The sequence below is a fragment of the Aphidius gifuensis genome, linkage group LG2, assembly GCF_014905175.1.
Source record: "Aphidius gifuensis isolate YNYX2018 linkage group LG2, ASM1490517v1, whole genome shotgun sequence".
Classification (NCBI taxonomy): Eukaryota; Metazoa; Arthropoda; class Insecta; order Hymenoptera; family Braconidae; genus Aphidius; species Aphidius gifuensis.
Window position 1 is genome coordinate 12,220,853 of NC_057789.1, and position 12,219 is coordinate 12,233,071.

Sequence of the window (12,219 nt, forward strand, 5' to 3'; positions counted from 1 at the left end):
TGAAGTATCAAATATAATTAATGAAAAACTAGGTGGTGATTTGGAATATATCTATGTAAAAGGTGCTGAGAAAAAAAATGGCTATCAGAAATTTTGAAATCACAGACTGCAACAATCATCAACCTTGATGATCTTGATTGTCCACCAGATGAAAAATTATATAATCTACCAACATTGAGGCATATGAATTGTCATACAGAATGCATTAATTATATTTGTGCTGCTGAAAATGTAAATCGATACAAATATTGGTTTGCTAGAGCCTTTACATTTCGACCATCTCTTCGCAAGTCTATCATGTTCTATAGTATTGTCGAAAATTTGGCGGATATTGTAACATGTGCAAATATGCATATCCGGCCCTGACTAAAAGTAACATATGGTCGTGTCGATGGCGGGAATGGGTGTTGCTACGGTGTAGGAACGGGACTGTAAAAAGCCACGGAGGGGACGCCGACCAAGATGAACGCGTGTGTGTGATGTTAGTTTTGGTATGGCACATCAAGCCGGTAACACCACGAAGCTCTGGACACATATGACCAGAGAGTATTGCTTGTGATTTTCATCATTTTCGTTTTGTTAAAATACGCAATAAATATTACAATATTGTGAATCAGTACTGGATTTTTATCTTGTTGTGTCAACTTGTAATTAATATAAATATTTATCTTCATAAAATCAAAGTGAAATAAAAACATATCAACAAATTACTCCAGAATGTTCTGGAGTAATATCAATTTATTTGGACAATTAAATAAGTGAATAACACTATTGTGATACTGTTGTATTATTGGACAAAATATTTATTGATACGTGAAGTGTATTATGCAATTGACATTTAAAGAAATATATAAATTTCAAATATCACCAAAAGTAATACCAGCAAAGATGCTCGACCACATGGTCGCGCATGTAATACATATATTTGTGAATAATTCCTAATGCACATCATAAACGATATATTAACGTAATAAAATTAAAACGATTTATATAAACTTGTGCAATCAGAAATATTTCTAATAAAAGAAAAATAATACTGGCCAGTAAAAAGAAAGAAAATCATCATCATCAAGAAAGAAGAAATATTGCATCAGCCACCATCGGTGTCTTCAACAGGTCTACATTCATGTGTTCAGAATGTTAGAGTAATTGATTACGTTGTCTGACCAACTATTTCTTTTTATTTGAAACATAATTTTTGTAGCATTTATTTAAAAATCAGCCTGAATCATTTCATTTTTATAGTTTTAAGTCCTTACTGATATATGTACTTCAAGATATTGTGCTGATTAACATATCAAGTTCCGTGAAATAGATAAAGTCTGGGATAAGCTGTCTGAAAACCAGAAACAAAATCCTCACGTTTCAGGATTGCGCAGATGTACCAAGCATTCAATTGATTGTGAAGATGGTGATATAGCTGGATGTTTTTTTTATTCACTAATAAAAGACTGTGAGAAATGTGCTGCAGAGCAATCTTCTACTAAAATGATCATGTAAAAAAATTAATAAATAAATGAAAATTTAAAACGATGAAAAAATTGTGTTGGAATGTATATTTATTTCTTTTTTAATATTTAAATTATAAAATAAGGTTAGCATTAGAATTCCTTAAAACCAAGTTTAAACATGTTTAAACATGCTCAGACATGTTTGAGGAGTTGGACAGCTGCAAATAGTAAATAAGTTTTATTATTATCATGTATAAATATTAACTTACAATCATCCAAAACTTTTTCAACGAAACACATGACTCATTACAAATAATGAATCAGCCAAATAATAATCTTGAATGATTATTCAGCCTCTAACAGCAAAAATTTTTAGAAAAGTGACTCACAAAAAAAATATAAGCCTAACCTAACCTAAGAAACATTTAAAGTGGGGATCGTTGAAAGTGGGGGATCGATTTTCCTTTAAAAGCTGCTGCCCAGAGCTGTAGAGCCACAGATCTCATCGAACCTTCTGAGCTTGCATCTCCAAGACAGTAAAAATAAAATTGGTAAATTTTTTATACATATATTATATTATTCATACGATTAAACATTTTATTCATGTAACCTCTCATTTATGTATTTATGTATTGTCGTATTATTATTCTTGCAATGATTCTAATTTTGTTTCATTTCCAACAGGCAACATGGACAAATTATATGCAGAAATGAACACTATTGGAGTAACACCATATCCTGCTACTATCCCAATCAAAAAGATTGAATTTGATTACTTATATCGTGTGACAAATGTAAGACAAGTTCGAACACCATATGCAGATTCTATCATATTGGAATTGGAGCGCAAATATTCAGTATTACTACCAAAAAGACTTAGCAATTTCATCACACAGAATTCAACAATTTTACCAGAGTTACTTAAAGATGCTCTCTCTGGAGAACTTAGATTCGTCAGACATGGATCAAACCATTTTGGATTCGAGAAACAAAAACAAAACAACATCAAAATGCTTGATTAAGCAGTAAATGTATAAATAATGTTAATAAATATATATATTAAATACAACAAATTGTGTCTCATTTTTTATTTACTTTTTCATTCAATTATAGTTTTACATCAATTTTTTTTTTTTTCCTTTATATTATGTTAATTTCTGAATACTTGCACTGATAGGCTTATACTCTATAATACGATCATGTAGAATCAAACAATAAGCACTCGTTGCTGGAGGAAAGTTTTCCTTGGATTCAAATTCCAGTCGAACATCAACTGGTCCATATTTTATCATTTAATTTTGTCTGCTGCAATCGATGACAATTAATGGTGATTTTTCCAAAAATAATTTTTTTGATATTGCATAATTTATTTCTTTTTCATAAAATGTTTCACCAAAGTCCTTAAACATTTCATATAAAATTGAAAATTGATTTTTCCAATATCAAGGTTCAAATTAGCATATGGATATGACACTGAATTGAGAAAAAGCGACATCTCGAATATTGCAATGCTCAAAAATAAGCAGAAGTTCTCATTCCATTTATTCTTTTTATTGCACTGAAAAGCTAGAATAATAAATCTAGGCTTTTCTAGCTGTGTACTTGTTTGTATTGACCATACATGCTTATTAGTTGGAGGTAAAATTGGCCATTCAAAAAGACACCATGCTCGAAAACTCATTGAAATTGGTGGATCTCGTTGAATAAATTTCATCATATCAATTTTTTTCTTATCAGATAATTTAACATATGGCACTAGCCATTCAATCTTGCTTATCTGAAATTTCAAATCTTTTTCTTCTGCCCCACCAATTCCAATACATGCATTCATATCACTTCTTGAGCGAATTAATATCAATTCATGCTTAGCATTGACAATAATTTTTTTATAGTCTTCAGCAAAGCCAAGAAACATTTGTAATGGTATACAAACATCAAAGTATCCATCAGTGTTAGTCAATGATATATCATCGCTAGTACCAAGCCAACCAGAATTCTCTAAATTTAATTCTGGATTTACTGACAGATAATTTTTTAAAGTGCTTGTCATGCCAGTATTTTTACTCCTATCAATCTCAACACCATTCATTTCATATCTTATTTTATCGAAAAGATGAAGTATACCATTATTAACAATTTTAGTAGTCAAAGCCGCTGCCACACTACCATCATTTTTTTCGGTCACTAATCTTCCGGAAATGTGTAATGAACTTTTGCATGGCAAAATAAAAATATCCTGATTTTGTATGTTGATTCTAATTTCATCACTGTTTCCAAATGTTGTTGAACCATAGGGCTGATGTGCATGGATCTCATAGTGAGATATTGATGAATCAAATTCAATTGGTGTGTTAATACTCAGCATAGCCTCCGCCATTTTGGACAGCACACACAATTCAAACAAGATACACCCAGACCCAACTCCAATAGCTTTCTTTTTTTTCACCACTTGAAGGCCGAGACTTTTCAGAAACTGGACACTCTGTGGTGTTAATGTTTTCAATGCTCGATGACAACTGATTGGTGGTGGATTGCATTGAATCCTTTTATATGATGAGCCAACTTTTCGATTATAGACGATGCCCATTAACATGATTTAATGTGTAATCTTACAGTAATTGTCTCACACGGAAGTCAACTGATCACCGTCTTGATCAGCAATTTTTTTGCACGTGATCAATTGTTCTTACTGATACTGGCAAATAGATAATATTTGATGGAACTCCAATAATTTTATAGCCTGGTGGCACAGTTGGAAAAACTCGTGGATTGTATGAACTTTTTATTATTAATGAAAGCACCAGTGGTAATATTGCACTCAATTTCTTATGAATTCACTTTTATAATGTTTATTGGCAAATCGGATACATGCACAATATTTGACTCCAAGATACGTGGGTAAATCCCAACAGTTTTGCAATTGTATCAGATGATCAAAAAATCAATGTCTTTTGCACTTTGTATATGACTGTAATATTTGTATTGCCCCAAAGCTGAATAGAGTATGGTTTTCAAAATTCAGCAAAACATCAATCTCATAACTTCCTTCAGGTATCTCAATCAATCATCAGACGTTGAAAAATATATTTTGTTATTTTCTGATGTAATATTTGGTATCGTGTTAAATGTCAAAAAAGTCGCTAGGCCAAGCGGTAATTTTTGTGGTGATAATTCAATCCTTGGAAAATATATGAAGCTTCTAGAACTGATGAGTTGCCAGATAAAGTAAGTGTGAATGCGTCATGCATGTACTGTTACTATAAAGACTGATTATAATTAATGAAAATTATACTTTATAGGCAGTCTGCTAGAACTGAAGACACAAATGACCACAATTCCATGTATTCCAATTTTGAAAGCGTTTTATAGTTATATTTGATGCTGCCAACATTTAAAATATTCAACGAACTCTGTCGGGGGCTGGAGATTTCCAAAACCGTCAAAATAAATCGCAAGATTTTTATTAACTTTTATATACAGTCAATGTGTACCAGGATTTTTATCATCATCGAGATTTATTATACCAGTTTCTCGATGCAAGGTTTTGTTGGTAGATTATTTCTCATAAAAACCGAAAATTTTTTATTTTCAATTTGCTCTGCAAAATTTCACCAGATCCCAATCAGTCAACTCGACATTAGCAGCATCTACAAGTTTTTGGAACAGAAAAATCCTGCCCCATTTTATATGGTCTCATATAGACCTTTACCGAGTGCTATTGATTCAATAGCTTTTATTATGTCTTTACTTTCTTTAATTGTTTTGGCGGAATTTGCATCATTTATTGTTTTACAACGCCGGAAGCGCCGCCAACTTATTCCACCGATGGCGCTGAGTGCTGTCAAAATTGGAATAATAATGGTAGAGCGCCACCTATCTTACTTGGTATTGGTATAATTCGTGGTACTTGTATATTTGATTTTTCCCCAGACTTCTTTACATCTCAACTTTTGCTGCTTGTAAATGCTGATTTATTTATCCGTTATCATTTACATAATGCATTGCATTTTGGCTGCCTGAATAATTTTTTTCAATAGCAATTTTTTTCTCCCATTTTTCTTTTTTTTTTTTCTTTTTTTTTTAATACTGGCTTTGGAGTTTTGAATTTTCATACCCATACCAAGTTTAGATTTTATTTTCATGGTGCCAGCTTAACGAGGGCAGCTGCTGCACATTCCCCAATACTTGAATCTTTTGCGAAAACTTCTTGATGATGCTTTTACTTAAGTATTTTTTGTCTGCCATATTCCTTGCATGCATATCATTATGACTTTGCTGCGTACACAATATCATGATCTTTACAAAATTTATCGAGAGGATTGATGCCTTGATCACCACGAGCCAGACGTTTTTCCAATTTTGTCCCAAATTCAGCAAATGAATATCCAGGAATATGAAGTTCAACTAGCAATTTATTTATAATTTTATTTAATAATCCATCACCAGCTGTATGGTTTTTTTCTTAGGATTTTTATTTTTAATTTTTTTATTTTTTAAACTCAAAGTTTACCAGTTTTTTGGCGTTTTTTTTGATGTGCATTTAGCCATGGCTTAAATGATACTGAACGATGTCGAATATAAATGGTTCTCTACAGTTGATTTCGTTTAAAAGGTATAAGTCATGATGGAGTTCAAGGCACAAATAAAATTGTCAATCATAATTTCGATATATTTACATCAAAAATTGGTTGCTGGGGTGAATACTATAAAACGTCATGGTGATTTATTGCCAAATACAATAAGATCAATTATTTGCGGACCATCAAATACAGGAAAAACTAATTGTCTCCTGAGGTTTGTTGATCGATGAAAATGGTTTGCGCTTTGAAAACATATATATTTACTCAAAGTCATTAAAATCAACTTAAAAATATCAATATCTCGAAAATAAGGAAACATTGGATGGGATTAATTACTATCCATTTTCTGACAATGAGCAAGGTTGTACCAGTTGATGAGGCGAAGCCAAATTCCATATTTATTTTTGATGACGTTTACAATGGAAAAACAAAATAATATTCGAGCATATTTCCGTCAAGGAAGGCATAAAATGTAACAGTTTTTATTATATAATAACCAGTCATTGCAACTCGTATACCAAAACATTTGATTCATTGGTAATGTAAAATTTTACTCATTTTATTTAAACAAGATGAGAATGAACTTGCGACATATATATAATGATCATGTAAACACAGACATGACATTCGAAAATTTAAAACCATGTGCTTAGGAAATGCTGGAAATACATGGGTTTATTGTTATTGATAAAATAGTGAAATAAATGCTGGACGATACAGAGAAAAAGATTTTTGATACATTTATTAGCATTGATGCATAAAACAAATAATGTATATCATACTCATGAAGGAAAATAGTGAGCAAAGATCAAGTTCACTGACTTTTCGAGATTACCAGATATTGTACTCTGACTTGTAACGTGACATTACCTTCTCACTCAATTTTAAAATTTTCGCTCGGGACGCGGATCAACTAATGTTACGGACAAAATAGGGGGGACGGAAAATTTTATTCTACGACGCTAAAACTTACCTAAAAACGTCACTAAAACTAACCAAATAACCAAATAGCCAAATAACCAAATACCAAATACCAAATAGCCAAATAATCACAGAAATCACAAAAATCACAGAAATCACGAAAATCCAATAATCCAATGAGTCCAATGATGCTGATCCGTTCCTGAAAATATAATTTTAAAATTAAGTTGAGGGGTTTGCCTGGGTCGCTCAGTATGCTGGTTTGTGGAGGGGGGGGTAAAGAATGTTAAAATTACGTCACTGAAATAATAAAACAATGGGAAAATAAATCACTCAACAAAACGATAATTAATGTACTCAAAATTAACCAAGTTTATTTAATAATTAAATACGAAAGTTTATCAAATATCCAAATACAACACAATAAATGATTGACCAAGTACGCTTACTAACAAAGGGAACAAAAGAACTACACAATACTGACAATGACCAAGATAAGGGGAATCTTAGGATGGATGACTCCTGCTCCTAGCCTTGGTGGAAGGGATGGCTCCATTCCTAAGACTATGGTATGGATGACTCCAATTCCAAGGGGGCAAGGGAGGGTTGTCCGAGGTTCTGGGATGGCTCACCAGAGAACCTGGACTCACTGCGGCAGGCAAGGGATGTCTGTTGTGTGTGCTGTGCCACAGCTTAAATAGCTGTGATTCTACCCTTTCCAATTTTATTCCCAGTATGACTGATATGCACCAATCTCAATGAAGTTACTCAAATTGACCAGTCAAAATCATAGTAGGGCACACGGTGGGAATGGTAGTACTAGAGGGGATATTATTAGTGTACAAACCGGTTATTCCCCTCTTTACTCACAAAAATAAAAATAATAATAGCGTCACTGGTCAACCGTCCAATAATAATAATAAAGAAAAAATATTCAAGAAAAATAAATATAATTATAATTTAAGGTAGACGAGCGAGTCTCGTCACAGCATCCTCCTTAATTTTTCTTCCTCTTCTTTTCGGGCTCCCTTCTGCGGACTCCTATCAGCTTCTGGCTTCTGTTGTTGTACCGTTGCACCTGGTTTATGACAACAAAAAGATAAAATGCCTAAGGCAATCCGAGCAATCATTAAAATGATAGCCAGGATGTTGCCCAATTAAAGTTATAAATTGGAGTGTCAATAGTCGGTGGGTTAACTTGGGGGAATAAAACGTCTATGGCGTTGTCAATCACTAACCCTCATAAGAGAAACCGTATCCTTCATTATCTGGACAGGATGGCTCCTCAATCACTAGATAACTTAGGACATCTTGAAAAGGATCAGAGGGAGCAGGTGAACGGGTTAGGGGGCAGGCGAAACCGGGACATAACGACTGATCTGGACGAGGTGGTAAACGACGTGATTGGGCAGATTGTGTAATCTTTTCTTGTCGAATCGCCTCTAATTCCACCTCGTACAGGGTTGGGGAATGACGGGCTGAAATTCGGCGCTGGAAGGTGGGCAACAAGTTGCGGATAGTGTAGTGTACACGCTCCGATTCTGACCAGGGGGGATCCGTTCTTTGGAATAAACCACGCATACATGAAATAAAATTTCGAACTAATTCGTTTGGCCCTTGTACGCGCTTGTCGATTTCTTCACGCAATGCGCGTTGATAATCCGGGTCGGAAAAACTGGCACGAAGAGCAGCCTTCGCGGCTAACCATGAATCGAACTTGGTTTCGTGGGTCATATACCAGGTTAACGCTGGGCCTTTCATACAGAAAGACATGGTTAGCAACAGTGCGCGATCACTCGCCCCTGTGCACAACCTTGCCTGTTCCACCCGGTACAGGAATTCTTCCACGTCCTCTCCAGGGTGGCCTGAATAAGACAACTTCCAGCTTCCCAAGATCCTTAACAAATTAGGCATGCTGTGATTGTGGGTGTTGGTCTCTGAAATGTGAATGTTTTCAACTGGGGGCATAATTACGCGTCTAGGTGCCGGATAACGGGGTTCATTACGCACGGGTGGGTTGAGGTTTGATCCTCCCTGAGGTGGATTGGCACGAGCGGGTGAGGCAGGCTCATAGTTTGGAGCATCGTCATCTAAACCTGCATACCGAGAACGCAATATATTATTAAAACGTTCGGTTATGCATAAGCGGCAATCACTACGATAACCACTGCCAGAGTGAAACTCGTGACTGTTTGCAGGGCTAGGGGTTAAAGCAAATGGGTCAATCTTCTTGTGGGTGGCCAGGTACCTAGACCCGACTGTACTCCGATATACTGCAGGATCGTTGGTAACTGGTTCCGAAAGTGGTTTGGTAGAAGACTTTTGGGGGGGCTGTGTGGCTAATGAGGACGACCCTCGGTCGATAACTGGGGCTGCGTTCTGAGAAGGTGGGGTGGGAGCACGGTCTTCACCAGATGGTCTGGATGTAGCTCCGAGATCCTCTGGTGAAGGACCTGATACAAAAATGTTAACAGGGGGGTTCCCGGTTATTTTCTTATGACCGCGGGTGTTTCTCTTAAGAGGGAAGTCTCCTCCACTAGTCGAATCCACTGGGGTCTCTTCAACTTCAAGATCAACTGACTGGGCCTTGGGTTTCCGCCCTCTACGCTTGGGTATAGTGCCTGATGGTCCAGGGGGTGAGGATGTCTCCTCGTCACCCATAATAGCAACGGTAAGGATCGTACGCGGCGAATGTGGGATCAGGGCAATTTAGTTGACTCAAAAGAAAATGGAAAGACCGACTGCGAAATAAAATATAATCCAGAAAAATCCTTTAAATACTGCACTGCACATACAATATTCCTAGACTTAGTAATCTTACGACTTAGCAGGTACGCGCGTGATCAGCTACTGAATGTTCTGAAGCCTTGGAACGGCTTATATGGTGAATAGGGGGCAATTTCGAAGGTGGGGAAATTCTGGCCACAAGTGGGGATAACAGCCTACTTCATACTCGGGAAAAGAGGGAAATCTGTGGAAGTGGATGACTCCCACTCCTTCCAACAAATTTTTCGATGATCCATGGTGCATAATTAGTCGTAAAATTAAATGGAAATTGAATTTTCCGGTAGGCTGACTAATTATTACAATAAAAATTAATTCATCACAATAATATTTAGTCGCAGGGTAAATGGGAATGAATTTTTCCGGTGGGCCGACTAATTATTACAACAAAATTTTATTTATCGCAACATAATTAGTCTTGAATAAATGCGAATTATTTAATTTTCCGGAGGGCTGACTAATTATTACAACAGAATTTGATCTACTATAACATAATTAGTCTAAATTTAAATGGGAATTATATTTTCTCCGGTGGGCTTGACCAATTATTACAATAAAATTTAATTTATCATAACATAATTAGTCGTTGAATAAATAAGGATTAATATTTTTCCGGAGGGCCGACTAATTATTACAATAGAATTTAATCTATCGTAACATAATTAGTCGTGGAATAAACAGGAATCAATTTTTCTCCGGTGGGCTGACTAATTATGACAATAAAATTTTTTTTATCGCAACATAATTAGTCCTGGGATTAAGGGGAATTTTATTTATCCGGAGGGCTGGCTAATTATTACAATAAAAATTAATTTATTATAACATAATTAGCCAAATAAATGGGAATTTGTATTTCTCCGGAGGGCTGACCAATTATTACAATAAAATTTAATTTATCGTAACATAATTAGCCTGGAATAAATGGAAAGTATTTATTTTTCCGGAGGGCCGACTAATTATTACAGCAGAATTTAATCTACTATAACATAATTAGTCAAATAAATGGGAAGTATATTTTTCTCCGGTGGGCTGACTGATTATTACAACAAAATTTTAATTCGTCGTAACATAATCAGTCTGGAATAGATGGGACTTTTATTTTTCTCCGGTGGGCTGACTAATTATTACAATAGAAATTAATCTATCGTAACATAATTAGTCTGGAATAAGTGGGAATTTTATTTTTCTCCGGTGGGCTGACTAATTATTACAATAGCAATTAATCTATCGTAACATAATTAGTCGTGGAATAAATAAGGATTAATATTTTTCCGGAGGGCCGACTAATTATTACAATAGAATTTAATCTATCGTAACATAATTAGTCGTGGAATAAACAGGAATCAATTTTTCTCCGGTGGGCTGACTAATTATGACAATAAAATTTAATTTATCATAACATAATCAGTCTTGGGATTGAGGGGAATTTTATTTTTCCGGAGGGCCGACTAATTATTACAATAGAATTTAATTCATCACAATATTATTTAGTCGCAGGGTAAATGGGAATGAATTTTTCCGGTGGGCTGGCTAATCATTACAACAAAACTTAATTTATCGCAACATGATTAGCCGTGGAATAAACGAGAATTAATTTTTCTCCGGTGGGCTGACTAATTATTACAATAAAAATTGATTAATTATAACATAATAAGTCAAATTTTCAATGGGAATTACATTTCTCCGGAGGGCCGACTAATTATTACAATAAAAATTAATTTATTATAACATAGTTAGTCTGGAGTAAATGGGAATTATATATTTCTCAGGTGGGCCGACTGATTATTACAACAAAATTCAATATTATTTCATCAGTCCTGGGATTATGGGGTATTTGATTTATCCGGAGGGCCGACTAATTATTACAATAGAATTTAATCTACTATAACATAATCAGTCGTGTTTTAAATAGGAATTTGTATTTTTCCGGAGGGCTGACTAATTATTACAATAAAGTTTAATTTATCGTAACATAATGAGTCTGAAATAAAGGGGAATTTTTATTTCTCCGGCGGGCTGACTGATTATTACAACAAAATTCAATTTATCGCATCATAATCAGTCTAGAATAAATGGGAATTATTTATTTTTCCGGAGGGCCGACTAATTATTACAATAGAATTTAATCTACTATAACATAATTAGTCAAAATTTAAATGGGAATTTTAATTCTCCGGAGGGCTGACTGATTATTACAACAAAATTTAATTTATCGTAACATAATCAGTCGTTGAATAAATAAGGATTAATATTTTTCCGGAGGGCTGACTAATTATTACAATAGAAATTAATCTATTATAACATAATTAGCCAAATAAATGGGAATTTGTATTTCTCCGGAGGGCTGACTGATTATTACAATAGAATTTAATTTATTATAACATAATCAGTCCTGGGATTATGGGGTATTTGATTTATTCGGAGGGCCGACTAATTATTACAATAGAATTTAATCTACTATAACATAATCAGTCGTGTTTTAA

At 34.5% G+C, this 12,219-nt stretch overlaps 1 protein-coding gene across 1 annotated transcript; it reads right to left on the minus strand.

The window, feature by feature from the left end:
• Window positions 1-2,840: 2,840 nt before the first annotated feature.
• LOC122850382 lies at window positions 2,841-3,828 on the minus strand. Its single transcript, XM_044149540.1, has 2 exons — window positions 3,054-3,828; window positions 2,841-2,851 (listed from the first exon to the last, which is right to left on the minus strand). Exons 1-2 carry the CDS (start codon window positions 3,826-3,828, stop codon window positions 2,841-2,843), a joined length of 786 nt encoding a protein of 261 aa, XP_044005475.1.
• Between the last annotated feature and the right edge of the window lie 8,391 nt (window positions 3,829-12,219).

Excerpts from the sequence above, each read along its gene's own strand:
- LOC122850382 (XM_044149540.1), bottom strand. The coding sequence starts at position 3,828 with ATGGCGGAGGCTATGCTGAGTATTAACACACCAATTGAATTTGATTCA.